Here is an 18,303-nt window from a genome sequence, read left to right as displayed (position 1 = left end):
GTTGGGAGCTGACAAATGAAAGACCCCAAAGTGGGAGACGATCAGCCTCCCCCCTGTGTTGCACAAGGTGCCTCTGTCCTTGAAAGCCCACATTGAGTCCCAGACTAAAGCTGGTCAAGGTTTGTCTGTTCCTCGAACCATCAGGCTCTGCACAGCACCAGTCAATCAGCTCTGTGAGAGGTTACCTAAGGGGTTAACGCCGCCAACCTTTCCCATCTGTTGCTAAGGAAGTGTTGCCTGTTGTGCAGGAAACAGGGAGAGCGGTTTCCTGTTATGAAGAGAGGTTTTTAAAGGCTTGCATTCATTCAATCATGCAACAGATGCCGGGCCAGGAAGCCCTGCCAATAGCAAAAGCTTTGGTGTCCTAGAGAAATTGTATTTGGAAACTGCTTTTAGGAACCTTTCTATGCACTGTTCTGATTCAGGAAATAATAGCACAGCAAAACAGGCTGGAGAAAGCGCTGAGGAGAATATATGCTTGATTTCTTATACATACTGTTTGATCCTCTCTAACATGTTTTCCAGTCCTTCCGAGCATAACGATTTGATCTAAAAAGGTAATATTTTTTCTGTGAAAAAACATAACCGCAGATTTAAAGCTGGCCATCATCACAATGAAACACGGGTTTATAGTCTCATATTTTTAGTCCTAATCTCTCACACTGAGTGGATTTGGTGTCAACCCGTGCCGCCTCTAATATGGCACCGTTGCCCCACATCTGTAAAGAAGTGTCCTTCAACAGAACATGACCAGATGAGAATATACAATATCTCAGATGTAATGGTGTGCATTGAGCGACACATATAGAGAGTGGGTTTGGTTCGCGCTCCGTGCTGTAGGCTGGTCCTGCCTCAGGAAGCGCCAAGCAGCACCTCCCGTTTCCACACAAGAGCGCACCAGTTTACTGCAGCATCAGCACTCGAGATGATGCACGCCGGCTGAAAGCTCCGCTGCAACTCTGCGAACAACGGACGTCTTCCACGAGTAGACTTTCACCGGAGAAAAAAACAAAACAACATGATTCGAAAATCTTCCGTTACCGCTTGATTTTCCCGCAATGTGTTCGTATCTGGATTAAGTTTCCACGTCATTTCGAGCGACGCGGTCGGTGTGGGGAAACATGAGGATAACTGTCGGTTCCCGTGGATGATGATGCCCCACAATGAACACAGGTTGGTCTTTCTTTTATATTTAATGTTCGTGTTAAGAGTCCAGAAAGCAAACTTTTAAATGTTTTCACAGCACACAAAGTGAGACAACGTGAGTGTGTTTTCACGTGTGTTTTTGTGTAATTCTTGAAATTGGTTGATCCTGTCTGAACACATCTGTTTATTTTCCACCCATTTCACATACAAATTGATATCCAATGCAACTTGATGCAGCCTGTTGTCTTAGTTAGGCTACGCCATAGGTCAAAATATATTTTCATGGAAATTGTGCTGCTGGTTTTGCCATAACAACAATGCAAATGGGATGAATTCTATACACAGAAATTTGGAGTGAGTTTATTCATAGCAGTGGATAAAGTTGCTTTCCAGGGAAGACTCCACTGGGGAAATCTGTTCTAGGATTAGTAATAGGGTTAGAGCTAGGATTATAATCCATGTTTGTGAAATTAGACAGATAAAATAAGATAGACTTTATTGTCCCGAAGGAAATTTGTCTTGGAAACATACAATGTCTGCTGTTAAAACAATACAAAATAACATATAGCATACATACTTTACATACACAGACTGTCGCCAGTCCACACAGTACCTACAGTACTTAGAGAAGGTCACCTGTCGTGCAAATGCAGTGTCCTGTGAATTTATAAAGTGAAAATAGTTTAAAATAGTTCTCTTGTTTGTGATTTCTGTCAAAGGAAACATTTATTTTGAAAACAATGTCTCTTTTTGTTCTACAGCCTTGTCACATTGGATTTTAGACGGGCATGTTCAGACTTAACGGGTGACATTTCATGATGAGGACAGGGTCTGAAATCACATCCTGTGAGTTTGGCACAGCCAAGGTCCCAGTGTCTATCTCTTCCTTTGTTTTCAAACATTTGTTTTAATTGAATTCTTGTTGCATAATTCATATCCTGTTGTTTGCAGTTGGGTGCTTTGTCAGAGCGGGACCCTTGTTTTCTCTTCCAGTTTTATTGTTCTTTGACACACTCAAAGGACCTTTTCAGAAAAAAAGTGTTTGTCCTACGTGTGTGTGTGTGTGTGTGTGTGTGTGCGTGTGTGTGTGTGTGTGTGTGTGTGTGTGTGTGTGTGTGTGTGTGTGTGTGTGTGCGTGCATCTGTCTGTGTGTGTGTGTGTGTGTGTGTGTGTGTGTGTGCGTGTGTGTGTGTGTGTGTGTAGGTGTGTGTGTGCTGCAGTGTGAGTATGTTTCGTGAGAATTGGGGAAGAATGACGAGAAGGAAGTCCATTTGTGTTGTGAAAATCTGTACTCCTAGAGAGGTTCATGGAAGAGGGATGGGGGGCCATGGCGTTAATGTCCTCCCCCCCATGGACATCCTGTGTCCAAGGAGGCTCTGCCGGAGCAGCTAATGATCTTGGAAATCTTAAAAGAAAGAGCGCGGTGACACTAATAGAGAAAAAATATGTATAATTGTGGGCGGAAAGCTATATGGCAAAGAAGGGCAGTTCCTTCTAAAGCTCATATTAGACTGAGAGAGAGACACTGACGGGGAGAGAGGGAGAACACTCGGAGATAGCCAGAGTGCACACAGGGTTTAATAGGATGTGCGTCAGGGCAGGTACTAAATAACAGGAAGAGACAAGGGGTGTACACACTTTATTAAGTATGGGGTGTGTTTCATGACAATTCTAAATGTTGTAAGAAGTGCTCTTTAATGACTTCACAATTTTTAACTGGAAACTAAACGTAAAGTCTAAATGTCAAAAGTAGGATGTTGTTAATACAGATTAAAGCTGTAAATCATCCTTTATGTTTCCATTTCAATATATTTAAGTGAATATAAGGACCAATAACAAAATCATTTTTAAAGGTTTTGATGGCAATTAGCCATAATTTGTTAAATCTGCCATAAGCATCCAACCTGCATGTGTCATTTCCCAGACAGGGAGATGTTATTGTTCCTCCTCTAAGTACCCTGTGGCTCTGTTGTTTTTCCTGCTGATAATGTCCCCTGCAGCATTCTGCATGTCACTGACTATTGTACATGACTTGACTTCCTCTTCTATACCAAAGCAGGACCTACATTTTTATCCTTGTGTAAGTTAGGTTAAAAAAAGATGGAAATATTATGAAGTACTTTTTTTAAATTAACTTTTACTCTCTTTGCACAGATTTTCAAAATCCACTGCAAGTCCCTCAACCAAAGGTTCGCAGTCATCTGACCATCAAAGTGCAGTCCAAACTGATGTCCAGGCAGTGTCCCCCTGTCCATCATCCAAAACCTCCTGTCGCCCCCAAACCCAGACCCCTGTATGAGCCTCATGCACAAGGGGAGTCCTGCCCCCCAAAGAGCCTGAGTAACGGAGACCTGGCTCACTCTGATGGGGAGACGGAAGATCTTCATGACATGGCTGCGGAGAACCAGGACAAAGAGGAGAAAAGCGAGGATGTGGTTAATGACACCGGCACCGGGCACAATGAAAAAGAGGACATAGCAGAAGGAGAAATTGAGGAGGAAACAGAAAAAGATGTAGATATATTAGACAATGATGGCAACAACATTGGTTCTGAGGACACAGTCAAAGCTGATGATGGTTCTAATGTTGATACTACTGAGGATGAAAACACTGACAATGACTTCATCCAGCCTGAAGTTGGTAATCAGACTGATGATGAGAAAACATCAACGCCTTCACTTAATCCTGCTGAGATGGAGGATGAAACGGGAGAGGAAGAGGAGGAACCAAGTTTTAGTGAAAAAACTGATATAGTTTGTGACTCTTCAGGACACGAACATGTAGAGGAACAGAATCTTGATCAACCACAGTCCCTCAGTCAGGGTGATGAGGACAATGATACTGGATGTAATGAAGTAGACAGTGAACAAAGTGAGGACTCTGTGCACTGTTTACACACAGATGAGACTGAGCTGGAAGTTGGAGGATTTGCATTTGGATTCAGTGTCCTTCCAACTTTAACTGAGGAGTATCCCTATGATGTGATTGGCCCCACAGATGATGCAAGTGATACATGTGAGTCATGTGACCCAGCTGAAACAGGGGAAACAGGGGTATGGCAACCAGAACGGGCCACCAAGGACCTCTCTGGCTGTTTCCGATTCACATCCAGCACTGAGGATGTTTTTGGGCCTTATTCGTTCATCGAAGCTGTTCCACCAGATATGACCGGCACCGCTGACCCAGAGTGGAGTCAGGATGATACTGATGACAAACCCTCAAATGAACTGCAAACGGAAGGTGCTTCTAGCCAGGAACCTTACTATGTGTCATCAGGTGACGTGGAGAAGCTAGAGGATAAGCAAGCCCTCTCAGACCAGGGTGAGATTGAGGAGGGCACCGAGCAGTCAAATCAACACGAAGATAAATCAAAGGACAGTGAGTCAGCAGATGAGTATGCAGATATTGATGATTCACTGTGCCTTCAAGCAGAAGACAAGCAGCTGGAGTGTGTCTCATCGGAGGATTACGTCGAGATAGGCGATGATGACGAAGAGGAAGAAACGGAAAAGAAGCATATCAAAGGAAAAAGTGCAAAAGAGAGAACGGCTAAACGGGACCAGGCTTTCCTCAGCCAGCGACAGAGCTGCCAGCCTCGCCTCAGGTTGTGCAACATCACAGTGCCAGCAGACCTAGATGGAGGCCGCACCCCGGAGCTCACCAACAGGGTGGTGTTTGCCCACACCACTGAAGCCTTTGAAGAAGACATTGAGGAACTGGACTGCCACATTGTGCCTTACTATGAGGACACAGACTCAGACGGCGAGGAGCATATATACGAGGAGGCGGGGTTTGACTCAGAAGGGGAGAACTTTGTGACAATTGATCGGAAGACTATTGTCACACGATCGCGCTCTTATTCTGGGAAAGTTCCAGGTTATGTCCCAGAAACTGTACCAGAGGAGACTGGGACAGAGTACCAGACTCATGACTACTGCACAGTGGCCTTAGATAAAGACAACGAACCACTTAGCCGTTCTCAGCAGCCTGGGGTCAAGTGTTTGATCCCGTCTATGAAGTCTCAACGTTTGTTGTTTTATTCCCGATCTGCAGAGGGTCCAGAATTGACCTTGACCACTCCCACAGAGATCAACCACTCTCTGAAGAATGACATCCGGATGAAGAGGAAAGATGATACCCTTTCTCTCCCATGTGTCATAACCTCTTCTGGAAGCTTCTCCCAGCGTAGCCATCAATCATCCAGTGGTGTTTCCACGCCAACCTCTCTAGTGGACATCCCACCACCCTTTGAGCTGGCATACATCACTAAAAGACCAGTCACCAAGAGTTCCCCATCCCTCCTGATCCAGCATGATCCCAACGACATACCTAAGAAGAAGAAGTCCTCCTTCAAGCGCTTCCTGGCGCTCAAGTTTAAGAGGAAGACAGATTCGAAGGGTTTCAGCGATGGAAGTGTCCGCTCTTCTCGTTCTTCCTCCGAGTCCAGCCACCACGGCCCAGGGAGAGTCATAGAGCTTGATCGTAGAAGCACCGGCAGCTCTCCTCAGCTTCAGAACCACATTATGAACCCCCAGCAGCGTCCTTTAGAATTGCCATCCCCCTTTGTCCTATACAAAGACAACCAGAGGAGGAAAGGTGACCCCAAAGCTTATGGCAGAAGTGTCTCCAGAGTGGAGTCCTTCGAGGAGCGTTCTCGGCGCTCCCCCATGCCGCTGCCTTTGACCAAACCCCGCTCCATCTCCTTCCCCAGTGCGGACACCTCAGACTATGAAAACATCCCGGCCATGAGCTCAGACTATGAGAACATCCAGATACCTGTCAGACCCACCAGATCCCACACTGTCACTGAGTTTTTTGAGGACCCAAATCGCACTACAGTCGCCTGCAATGAGAATGATGGCTATGTGGACATGAACAGTTTCCCTGGGATTGACAGCATAACCCAGACATCAAAAGACGACACTGAAAGGTATAGTAAAAGCTCTGTAAAGTTAAAATGGCTTTGTATCTTCTTAAGTTAACCTGAAAGTTCACTCAAGTTACAAAAAACACATATTACATTACCTCATGTTTTACCTTTAGTGGTATCTAAACTTGCCCAGGTGTTGAGATACCTTTCTCTGAAATGTCTGCAACTCACTGGACCCAAAAGAACCTCTCAATGCTGGTTCAACAAAACTGTTGTTGAACTTTTTTCACCTTAATTGTATTGGGGCTAAAGCAGAAATTTCAGAGATCTCTTAAAATCTGGGCAAAGAACTTCTTTTTTTTATATATTTGCCCAAACAATTAACTGCATAGCTGCCACAAACCTGGGAGTACTGACCCTTTAATGTAATAAATATTACATATTAATCAACACTATCCATAACTAAGATTAGAGATAGTCGATTGAAATGCCAAATGTTAACTAGTTTCGACTCCTCAAATGTAAATAATTGCTTGAACACATTTGGATTTTGGACTGTTGGACAAAACCAGCAATTTGAAGACATCAGATTGTACCCTGGGTAACTGAATGTTAATTTTTCACTACATTATGACATTTTATAGGACACACAATTAATCAATTAAATTTGCATAAGTCAATAAAGAAAACAGTCCTCACTTAGATTAGATGTCTTCAACGTAAAAAGCCTGAAATGTCTTTTTGTTTATGATCGAATGACTTTACAGGTAATCTTCTTACATGCCAGGATTAAACTATAGAAACGAAGCAGCATCTCCTGCACTTTGTAGTCTATAAAAGAGGCAAGCGTGTTTATCTCTGGAACCACTCTTAAATATCAGCTGAGTTGTTAGGCCTGGACCTATCTCCTCAGAAGGGCAATCTTGACCCCTGAACAGCTGACAAGTATTCCTACACTGTATCTCAGATGAGCGGAGGGCACCTGGCTGAGTAGAATCGGATCTCCCTCTTGTAGAATAGTGTTCAGTGAGAGATGAGCAGCTTGCTGTGTCAGGCATCGCTGGCTTTGGGAAGATGGACAATGCTTGTGGGAGAGCTTACTCCTGTTTTTCATTTGGTGGATTAAGAGGTCGCATCTGGTGCCGCTGCTTCCCATGCAAGTCTGAGGTGATAAAACAGGTCATAGCGATTGGGTAGCTCACAGAGCGCAGGTTCCTCCTCACACTAGATAAAGTCATTATGGGCTGCAATTAAAAGTGAAGAAATGTGGGGGAGTTCCTTTCACACAAGGAGGTGGAGAAGGATGAGAAAAATGTGAGAGAGCAAAGGGAGGGGATGTGTTAATATGAAGGTGCAGAAGAGTATAGAATAGAGGGAGAAAAGCGATAAAGTCATATAGAAGAGGGGGAGGGGGAAGTAAGAACAGGAGAAAGGGAGCAAGAGCAGCTCTGGTGTAATTGCTCTCCTGTACCTGACACTTATTGTTAAGTTTAGGGGGGCTTTTATTAAAGTAGCTCTCTCCCGAGTGCTTCTCTTTCATTGGACCCTTAAGGGGCCACAGGATTTACTGCAGTGTGTGATAGAGTGAGGAATCACCACGGTCAGACTGTACAAAATTACCCCGACCTGCACCTCAGCTTTAGCCACTACGGGCTACAGTCTTTCCCCAGTCTTAATAAAAGAGTTGTGTTTGATGACCTGTGTGTAGTCAAAGAGACAGGCCATTACCAATAGCTTCTTGAAAGGCTTAAGATAATCTTGTGGTAAAATGCTTCTGCATTTGTTTTTATTTCTTGTGCTATAGGGTTAGGTTAGGGTTATTTATTTTATTTTATGTGCAGCCAGCTTATTTCACCATTCTATTTTGCAGACTATGTCTTTCGTAACTATTATATCATGTAGAAAAGGTTTCAGCTTGCAGTTAAAATCATTTATACAACTTTTCACACACATAAAGCTTGTCTCCTCCAGTCATCCTGTGCAGCAGTAGACACTATACCATGATTTCCTTCCTGTTTATTTACAGTGTACTTTACACTTTACGTATATCTCAACATTTAAAACCCTTCCATTTCCCGGACAATGGTCCCTCAGTGAGGGCTCTTTTTCTCCCTGTGATGTTATCGATGTGGATCATTGTGTGGTGGAAGTCTCACACCACTCACAATGATGCAAAGAACCTATCTGTCCTGTCGCCTTGCCTTCACCACATTCCCCCCGGAGACGCTTCTGTTGCCAGGGCCACTCTTTGGTGTGTCTATACTGGGCTTTTTTATGTTTATTTGAGAGTGAGTGTATGCGTATATACACTCAATGCAAGTCATGTGTAGTGAGCGTAGGTGTTTGTCCCTGCCTCTGTGTGTACGTCTTACAATAAACTCTGTACAAAGCTTGACATTGCTGCTGTCCCAGCAGTCCCACAGCACAGCACACAAAAGGGCCGTGCCTACAGTAGCAGACATGCATTTTAAGAAGAACTCACAAAGTTGCTGTTCCTAAGGCTTGGCTTGTTTCCACCTTGTGTGATTAATGTATAGCAACATTCAGACATTACTTCTGCACAAACATGCAGAGTACGCAAAGAGATATATTCATTAGCAAGCAGTGTACAATGGAAAAAGAACCGGCACACCAATGATTCATCTCAAACCCAACCAAGGTGTTTTTGTCTGTGTGTGTGTGTGTGTGTGTGTGTGTGTGTGTGTGTGTGTGTGTGTGTGTGTGTGTGTGTGTGCATATATGTGCATGCACACTAAGTAACAACTTAGTGCTGCTTTATCAAAGATGAGGCTTCTGCTGATAATGCAGTCTTTGCTGAATTACCCTCACCAAGTAGCCTTGTAGCAACAAAAAAGGCGTTTCAGCAAAGAAATTCAAGGATTTGTGATTGTTGAGTCCATTCAGTGTTCTCTATGTAAACTTTCAACAGTTCCAGGTAGGCGTACAACAGCATTGCAGATGTGTTGTTGCCGTCTAGTAAACACAGCTATGGTGTTATGTTCAGCACGGTGCTGCTAATGCATGCAAAAATGTACATCTCTAGCTTACTGTTTGGTGTAATTTTCACTCCAAACAGTTCAACACAAACCTCTTCAGAGTGATGACAGAGCCCTGCCATGGCCTCTGAAACAACTCCTCCACCCACTGTTATGTTAGCGTTAGTAGTGATGAGGGAGCCATCTTAAGTACATTGTTGTACTGGGTGGTGGCTGTGTGCTGTGTGGCGAGGTGATGGACGGGGCGTGTCGTTGGCTCGCCAGGCCTGGTGCCATGCGCTCTGAGGTCATTGCCAGGTCATCCCCGGGGAGGAAGTGTCCAGCCTAGGAGCTTCCCACCCGTCTGTTTACAGGAAATGCAGGTCGAGGTCGGGGCACTAGCGGGAGGCAGGGAGGTGGAGACAGGAGAGGACAGATAGGGTAGAGGGAGGAGAAGGGGGTCACCGTGGAGGAGTAGGGGTTCCCACAGACTCTCCCTTGAACAACAAGAGGAGGTGTGGTACCGCCAGGAATGCCAGGTCTGCTGTTATTGTTGCTCGCGTTTGTCAGGAATGCCTTCAGCCTCCCACTTCATACACCCCCAACGTACTCTTGGTACAGTGACATAGTGGGTTAAACAAGTGAGCAGAGGTTATAACGCTGTCGCATATAATGGCCTTGAATCCCATGATGTGGGGTTATTATTATCCAAAGACGTCAAAGGTGAGACAGCAGCAGTCGGAGCGCCAGTGTCTTCACAAATCACTTCATCAGACACTGTCACAAAAGCAGCAGCACAACAGCCACAGGCTACATGTAATCATCATCATTAAAAGGAGCAAACAATTTAAAACTACCCACAATCTCTTTATCAACCCATCAGTATCCCAATCTTCTATAGTTAGCAGGCTAATGAACCTATTCAGCTGCTCCTATTTCTTATAATAGTGCCATTACAAGTTGAAAAAGACCCATCTGATTGCACCTAATATATATTTCAATACTGACTGTTGAGCTCAATTGAATTACATATTACAGGCATCATCTAATTCACAGGAGAATAGTGGTTTACTGGTCTTTTTCACAGAGAATCATTGTGAGCTCGGAATCTGACACAGTAGATTTAACTCTGCCATGTTATAAAAGACATTGCAATCTGCTGGAATAATAGCATCACCTTAATGGTCTTGTTAAAGGGCTTCACATATTACCATATAATATATTCGCAGATTTGACACGTTATCAACTGAAGCTGACTGGAGCTAAACTAATGCTATATTTGGGACTGTTATGGCAGGAAATTAGCTATATTGGCATAGAAGAAATTCAACTTTCAACATTATTGTTTTCTGTTGAAGAAAAGTGACATGTAATTCAAAGAAGAAGCTATTTGTAGTAATTGTTTTTCAGTTTTCTGTTGGGCTTTTCTGGGGAGCATTATTATAGATTGGACACAACCCTCCATTACAGCACAGAAGGCGTGTTTTCCGAGATTGTGCTGTCAATGGTCTAGGGTGAAAAGGTGAAGGTGAGAATCCGCGGTGCATTCTTCTTGAACATATGAAGGAATTCCCCTCACTCGCAGAATAAATCAGACCTGAAGAATGAGTTGAAAGAAGACCCATCCCTTCTGCTCTCTTTCCCTCCCAACATCACCCAGGAGCCCACACCAGGTTGATCTGTCTGCTCTGAGGTCAAACATGAGTAATGGCCTGTAGGTGCTTTCTTCAGCCCACCCAATCTGTGTGTGTGGGTGGGTGTGTGAACCTCATAAAGTGCGACTGAATGGAGATGAAGTCCGGTGGGTAACTCTGTTAACCTTTGGTCCTCTGGTCTACTCTCTGCAAACACACACAGGGAGCTGTTTAAGACATCAAGACAAACATTCTGTAAAATGCCCGAAAAAATTGAAACAATCACAATTCCCGTAAGCCCTACGTGACGTCTTTAAATTGCTTGTGTTGTTGCCCAACAGGCCAAAACTTAAATATATTCAGTTTAATATCACACAAGCTAATTCTCACAAATTGAGAAGTTGGATCCAGAGAGGATTTAAAACCCTTAATTGAGTTGAAAGATATCGCAGATTATCGACTGATAGTAGCATCCGTTAGGTCGTAACTCGTTTGACAATTAAAGGGAAGTCCTTGTAAAATATTCCTCATTTTCCTGACGTTCTGATGTCTTGTTGTTTGTTGTATTTATTTGTATTCCTGTGGATATTAAGGCAGAAATGGACGAAATTACACGATTAAGTTTATAATCTTTTTTTTTTTTTTCTGAACTTGTTCTTTACAACAAATCAAACGGCAAGCTGTCCTATAGCTGCTTTGAGAATATCTGTTATCCAGTTTGGTCAAACATACTGGATGGGTCTTAATGGGCCAGAGGACATTAATAATTACCACAGGTAGCATTTAAAGGGATTACATGTGAAATGACCTACAGCGTCCCCCCCTCAGGTACAGCAGCACACAAAAGGATTACCAGTGTACCAACACAACGGCGCCATCTGTGAAAAGAACTAATGATGAAAGAGATTACAGTGGGCCACTGGAGGACGCCATATGAGGAGTGGAAATGTTCAGAGACACACACAGGAAAAGTGTATATTTATAGTATAGGGGACTTATTGCTCAGTGTTTTGAGACTATGCTGCTGCAAAGATTTACCGTAAATTTGCTATTTGGAATTAGTGTCATCAATGTCTCATCCCCAACTGAAAATATCCGGTGTCTTTCTCTACGGTTAAAGCAATGCTGTTTAACACATGCTGCAGTGTAAATGGTGTCATAGTATTTGTTATTAATATTTACTGGTCCTGTTTGCTGTGTTCATACTGCCTTTTCTTCCCTTGGCAGTGCCTACACAGAGCCTTTCCCACTGAACCCCGTCTCTGCTGGCCTGTCAGCGGACGAAGACCACGGGCGTACGTCAGAGGAGGAAGAGGGGGTGGCTGAGCAGAGTTATGACAGACAGGTGAGATATGGCACTCAGAGAGAAATGAAAGAAGGTGGTTAAATCAATCCTTTGAGCTCCCAACTGACACAACAATTCAACATGATCAAATGATGCTGCTGCAAGTCCAAGTAATAGGCCCTAGATTAGACAGTTGTTATTGAATAGATTGAATAAAATTGACATCATAGCATGTGAGCAACAGAACCCTGCATAATTACTGTGCATATTTCTATGTGGGAAGATGATTATGAAAGCTATAGCTCACATTTACCGGCCTACATTGCTTTGCTGGAGTGTTATGTGGGACATGAAGGTCCAGAGAGAGATCATGCTGGAATGTACCGCCTCAAGTTCCCCAGACATCCGTACAGTAAAAGGCAGCCATTTTACAGTAGCTCAGAGATGGACTCCACCCGTCCTGCTACCATAAAATTATCAGGCCACAGCTCCCATCATGCGACACACATTTCCTTGTTTTCTTCTTCTTCAAATAATAAAAAACACAATAAATTGAGAAAAAAAGAGGACCAGAGAGACTTGAGCTGGCCTCAGGAACAGTTTTGTTTAATGGAACTGTGTTTTGTTTTTATTTTGAGGAAATGAGAATCAGCGTGCTTTTGATGCAGCATTTGTGAAATGCCCCACATAGGAAAAAATAACACTGACAAAGCACAGGAGCCTTGCCAGTAAACCCCCTAAATGGCTTCAATGTTATGTTTCGGCTTGGATGTTTTGAGACCCTGTGATTAGCCTCTCAATCAATGGGCAGCATTGCGGTCGCCACACACACAGCCTCTCATACATAATGTATCTGCATTTAAAAGTCCCGTATTTGAGAAAGCCCTCATGTCTATGCAGTACTTTAATGGAATAATCTGTCTTCTTTTGACAGAAGAAATTAAAAAAAAAAAGTGAATTTGCTTTTTTTCGCTAGTCTTCTTGGCTGCTGCGTTGCTGTTCCTATTAATGTCCTATAAAAGTGTCCACAGAGAGCCTTTAAACATTAGCTGTGTTCATTCATCCTCCCGCTGTTCTCTCTCGCTGTCCCCCAGATTGATGGCCGATCGCGAGCGTTCTACGTCGCCAAAGAGCTCGTCGACTCAGAGAGACTGTGAGTATCCCCCCCGCTCGTGGATTTCCCCATTTGCACACTTCCCCTGCATGTCCTTTCATCGCACACAAACATCTGACGTTTGGTCTTTTCGTGGCCCTGTATCTACTCTCCTGTTCCTTCCAACTGTATCTCCCCTGCTCCTTAGCTAATTCATCGTGTGTGTATCTGACAGCCAATTACACGAGTGTCTCGTGTAACTTATTAAACACACCAGCCTTGGCCTGCTACACACTTAACCATTCTTCTGATGGCGTTTGCTCATCATGCATAATTTAGATCATTTTAATGAGCCTTGTAGAAAGATTAACGTATTTGTATAAAGTTGTGAATTAGTTTTCACGGCGTAATTAAATCTTGTGTTTCACTCTCTGTGTTTTCAGACATGTCAGCGCCCTCAAGTACCTTCAACAGGTAAGAAAAGCTTCGCTGACGCCACAGAAGTGTGTCACATTGGCTTTAAATGTCTCCTGCCTATTAAACCTTCTTGAAACCCTACTGATAACATCATATATCCTGTGTGTCTGCTCCCTAGTCTCTGTCTCCGTCTCCCCCTCCCCCCATTATAAGGCTCTGCTCAGGTTTATCAGTGTTGTTGCAGCAAGATCTACTTCCTGGTCTTGACAAAGTTGACATGTTGCACTCTGGAGTGGTCAGTAGTAAGATGACGCAGTGTGCGTACACCAGGCGCTGTTGCTGATGCTGTCCTTGTATTCTTACTCAACTGATATGTGGACTCTGATACCCAGCTGGCGAACTGCCACCTAAAGGTCACAAAAAGGCTGCCGAGCTCTTTTCTTGTGGTTGTATTGGATGCACGGTATGAGCCCCTATTAGAGTCCTCCAGGAATGAGACCTAAAACCCTAAAATCTCGGTTTCTCAAAGTCAATTGGTTTTATGAATGTGTTTTTTGGTTAGATGACTGAAAAAGGTCTGTGGTTAAAACAAGCTCAAGAGATAGTTTTGTTGTACAATATAAAATACCGCAATAAATACACCTCTTGTGAAGTTTGAAGCAAACCAAACTTGTAAATATCATAAACTCAACAAAACTGTGTTTGCTATAGAGTTTATTTTCTTCATTAATCCCCAAAAAATGTGGCTTTTTGTCAATGCTAACTTCCGGGGTTGGCCTACAAAAACACATCCTCCATGCAGCACTCCATTACCTGGTTGGCCATAGAATGGAGAATTTCTCTCTGAGTAGAGTAGCGTAGTTAATGCTGGACAGAGGACTTAAAGGTGAGCTGTGGTAAGCCTCTCCAGGTCGTCAATGCACCACCAAAGGTTGTCATCTATTTCCATCGTTTCTCACTCAATGCCCGTCAAAAGAAGATCCAAATCCTCACAGAGTTAGGAACAAAGAAGGATATTTACCATAAATACCACACAAATGACAATGAACCATTTAAAGCATTTCTTTAATTCAAATCAAAGGAAAGTCGTACAGGAGAGGTCAGATAGGCAGCAGCTATTGAAGGATGGCGTGAAAGAGTTGCTATTAAGGTGACGGTTGCCAGTACAAATCTGACAGGTGGAGTCATTGAACCCAGAGAGGCCCATCAGTCAGCCTGAACCTTATAACCTTGATCAAGGTCCTAACCTGAATGTCTTATGTGTGCCCCTCACCATGATTTATGAAAGCCTGATGTGGATACAAAAGCAGCTGTCTAGTGTAATGTGTAATGTGATGCCATTAAACAGCAAGTAATGCAAATATTATACAATGGACGGCTCTAATAATCATAAATCTGCAACCTCATCATGATGCTCAATTATACTAATTAGCTGCTGCATGCCAAAGCACAGACAGAAACATACGCTGCAAGTCAATATGGGCATCAGTGCTACAGAAGTGACATTTTGATAGTGTAGCCGGAACCAATTAATTAAATTGTTCATAGTAAATGATCTGTTTTCACAAATTCTCACTTTGAAAAGATCCTGAGTGACCTTGGCTTGTGTCCCTCTTCAGTGTTACCATGCCACTTAATTGAATCTTTTTGCCACCTATCAAAGGTGACATTGCTTGCTTGTTTTATCATGCTGTTGCATAATGCATTGGTGCAGTGTTGTTATTCAAACTTCAAACCGTGATGTGTCAACGTATTAGTTACTGTTTGATGCAGACTGATGTCATAATTAGCATGAAACTGAGCAATTCAGCTGGGAAACACTCCAGCGGCACAACATGTACAAACACTGGGGGGGGGGGACACAGGAGCAGCGTTAAGTGAGAGGCACACAGGGGCTATTGTTCCATTGTTTGATAAGGAATAACAAGAATACAAAGAATTTCCAGACCCTGTCTCCACATAGGAAGGGAGGCCGTGCTCCTCTTTTTGAGGACTTTCCCTGTAACAGCTTCAACATATGTAAGGCTTAGACTTATTATTTTTTCTCGTTTGTAGCCTGTGACCTCTGAACCGATTCTCTGTGCTGAGTTATGGCCAAGCATGACTGGATGCTCAACCAACTGCTTAGCGTTGCTTCTTGACCCGCCTTACGTGAGAGAAATAGGGATAAGGTGGAGAGTGGACCGGTGAGAGTAAAGCTTCTCTCATTCATGGATCTGTGTGTGTGTGTGTGTGTGTGTGTGTGTGTGTGTGTGTGTGTGTGTGTGTAACCTGGGAGAGAGAGCCAACCAGAGCCGTTACTGTTCTTCTCCCCGGCTGATGTGATGAATGTTAACTCATACGCCATTGATTGTGCATGATGAACGGCATGTTCTGAAGCACCCGGTGTCACCACATTATCTTTCAACCGACTGGGACAGCTCTATTTGTTTTATGTCTGTGCTTTACTCAAAACTGGAATAGATGAGCTCCAGACACTTATCCCTTAAAGACACACAGAAGCTATATATTTTATTTTTTATTTATTTTTTTAAAGCATGTTGACACATGACATATATACGTATATAAATGTAGGTGAATCGTGTGTATACATGCTTTAAAAAAATCTCTGTTTTCCCTGTGGAGCCAAGCTGTCTGGCAAACTAATGTCCTATATATACGCTAAAGTCATATATATATAATATATGACTTTAGTTTGCCAGAAAGCTTGGCCCCACAGGGAAAACAGAGATTTTTTTTAAAAGCATGTTGACACACGATTCACCTACTTTTATCCATTTCTTGTCTTAATTTGCTGAGTAGATAAATAACCTCTCCCCTGGTTTTCCTCTCTCATGTGCCATAACTCCTCATATTAGTCCTCTTAGTCTCTGACACTGCAGCTATTAATGTCTATTGCTTATGTTTTATGTGTGCTGAATGGACTTCAGTGGACCTGAATTCATTGTATATGAGTGAATTTTTCAGCTTGTGTCTTCAGAGAAATGAAAAGTGGGGGACTACGTACAAAACAGCATTCTGTCATTGAGTACCAAGGTCTTTATGCAACAACACCTGGTGTGTACCTCTTGTGCAAGCAGGGCCGCCTTTCCTGAATGCCTGGACAGAGCCCAAAGTGGCGAGGAGGCACTGAGGTGATTTGAAGGGAGGGTGGCAGGAAGGATGTTTAGGAGGATCTGACCTTCCTTCCTTCCTTCCATTTTTCTCCCCTTTTCATTCCTCATTCCTCTATGCCTTTCATGTCTCCTGCTCTCCCTCACTCCCTCCTTTCATCCTAACAACAATTTCCTCCATTCCTCTCTTTTTCTACCCCACATTTTTGTCTTATTAAAAAGCTCTCCTCACAAATTCTTGTTTCCCTTCCCTGTGCAGGACTTTAGGTTTGCAGTGACAGAGGCGGAGGTGGGTGAGGAAGGGGAGCCTGTGCTGGAGGAGCAGAGGTTAGGAGAGATATTGGGCGTGCTCCCCCAGGTCTACACCCTCCACAGCAGCATCCTTACTGAGCTAGAGGAACGCATTAGTCAGTGGTAAGAAACACCACGAGCATTACTGTTGGTTTGGCTGGAGTCTGTTGTTGTGCACTACAGTTGATGCTCAGTTTTCATCGTGGTGGATTTAGTATGCAGCCCGCAATACCCTTGAAACTCAGTCAGACTTTTGCAGTATGTTAAAGAGACTTCAGCTATAGCCATCATTCATTCTCCACTGAGGTCACAATAATCACTCTACACTATCTTAACCCAGCTTTTATAAACACAGCAGGATGATAGAATCATTTTAGAGGTCTTTCTTCAACTAGGATGCCTTGTAAGGCGGCAAACTCCACGACACTGAAGAGCTTTGGAGCAAGTCATTAATTAGCATCGGCGGTGTTTTCTAAGGGATAGTTTTTCATTTTGGGAAATAACCCTTTATTTGCTTTCATGGAGGAATTAAACATTCTGTACTCTATGTCTGTGCACTAGATATAAGACAGCCGGCTAGTTTAGCTTAGCATAAATACTGGAAGCAGGGGGAAACACCTATCTAGCCTAAGTCCTACCAGCACCTCTAACGCTCACTCTACGTTTGTGCTAAGCTAAGGTAAGCTAAAATGATTGTATTCAATAAATGGACAGATATGAGAGGTATCAATCTTCTCATCTGACTCTAGGCAAGAAATCAAATAAGCATATTTTCCGAAATGTCAAAGTAATTCCTTTAAACAAAAACATCAATGGTATAGTGTTTGGAAACTCTCAGCAATAATTTCTTTCAGGACTCAACATTTTGAGATATTCCACAATCATAGGGAAAGATGATAATCCATAAGAGACCATAATATAGCGCAGCCACAATTCATTTTGTAAACTCTCTAACTCACGCAATTCACATCTGAAAACTAAATGTTTGTTCAAGGTTGTTGAGCATTATGATGGAAAACGTGGGAAATCAGTAATTTGGGGAGAATTAGGCTGGTTGAATGGAAGAAATCAAGCTACAGGTTCATGGGACGCACAGCACATTGTAGACTTTGTATTTTACATGAAATGAAGAAAGACAATGTTCTAAATCTCTGATTTTTTCTTTCTGTGAAGGGAGGAGAGCCAAAGGGTAGTTGATGTGATCCTGTCACGTCGAGAGGACTTTGGGGTGTTTGACACCTTTATCTCAGAGTATGATCGCAGCATGTCCTTACTGGAGGAGAGCTGCAGGGAAAACCTGGCCTTCGCCAACATCGTCAAGAAATTTGAGGTAAAACACTGAATTTTTGTGTCCTTCCTTGTGTTGTTATGTGTTATTATTTAGCATACTGAACGTGGATTCGGGCCACTGCTTAACACTAAAAGATCCCCCCTTCAATAGGGTAACTGGTAGAAGTATTTGGACAGTCACATATTCAA

At 43.2% G+C, this 18,303-nt stretch overlaps 1 protein-coding gene across 2 annotated transcripts in view; it reads left to right on the top strand.

The window, feature by feature from the left end:
- Window positions 1–920: 920 nt before the first annotated feature.
- The window catches only part of fgd5a (FYVE, RhoGEF and PH domain containing 5a), a 30,510-nt gene continuing 13,127 nt past the window's right edge, over window positions 921–18,303 (top strand). For both annotated transcript variants that reach the window (XM_068720140.1, XM_068720139.1), the window contains exons 1-7: window positions 921–1,173; window positions 3,301–6,076; window positions 11,853–11,970; window positions 13,005–13,063; window positions 13,447–13,477; window positions 16,793–16,947; window positions 17,998–18,154. In XM_068720140.1, the coding sequence (XP_068576241.1) occupies window positions 1,164–1,173; window positions 3,301–6,076; window positions 11,853–11,970; window positions 13,005–13,063; window positions 13,447–13,477; window positions 16,793–16,947; window positions 17,998–18,154 (3,306 nt within the window). In that variant the 5' untranslated portion in view covers window positions 921–1,163. The remainder of the gene's footprint in view (window positions 1,174–3,300; window positions 6,077–11,852; window positions 11,971–13,004; window positions 13,064–13,446; window positions 13,478–16,792; window positions 16,948–17,997; window positions 18,155–18,303) is intronic.

This window comes from Cebidichthys violaceus, unplaced genomic scaffold (genome assembly GCF_023349555.1).
Source record: "Cebidichthys violaceus isolate CVI_PGR_0920_01 unplaced genomic scaffold, fCebVio1.0.p SCAF_25, whole genome shotgun sequence".
Lineage (NCBI taxonomy): Eukaryota > Metazoa > Chordata > Actinopteri > Perciformes > Stichaeidae > Cebidichthys > Cebidichthys violaceus.
Note: the sequence above shows the minus strand (reverse complement) of the source record. Positions and strands in the feature narration are given on the sequence as shown.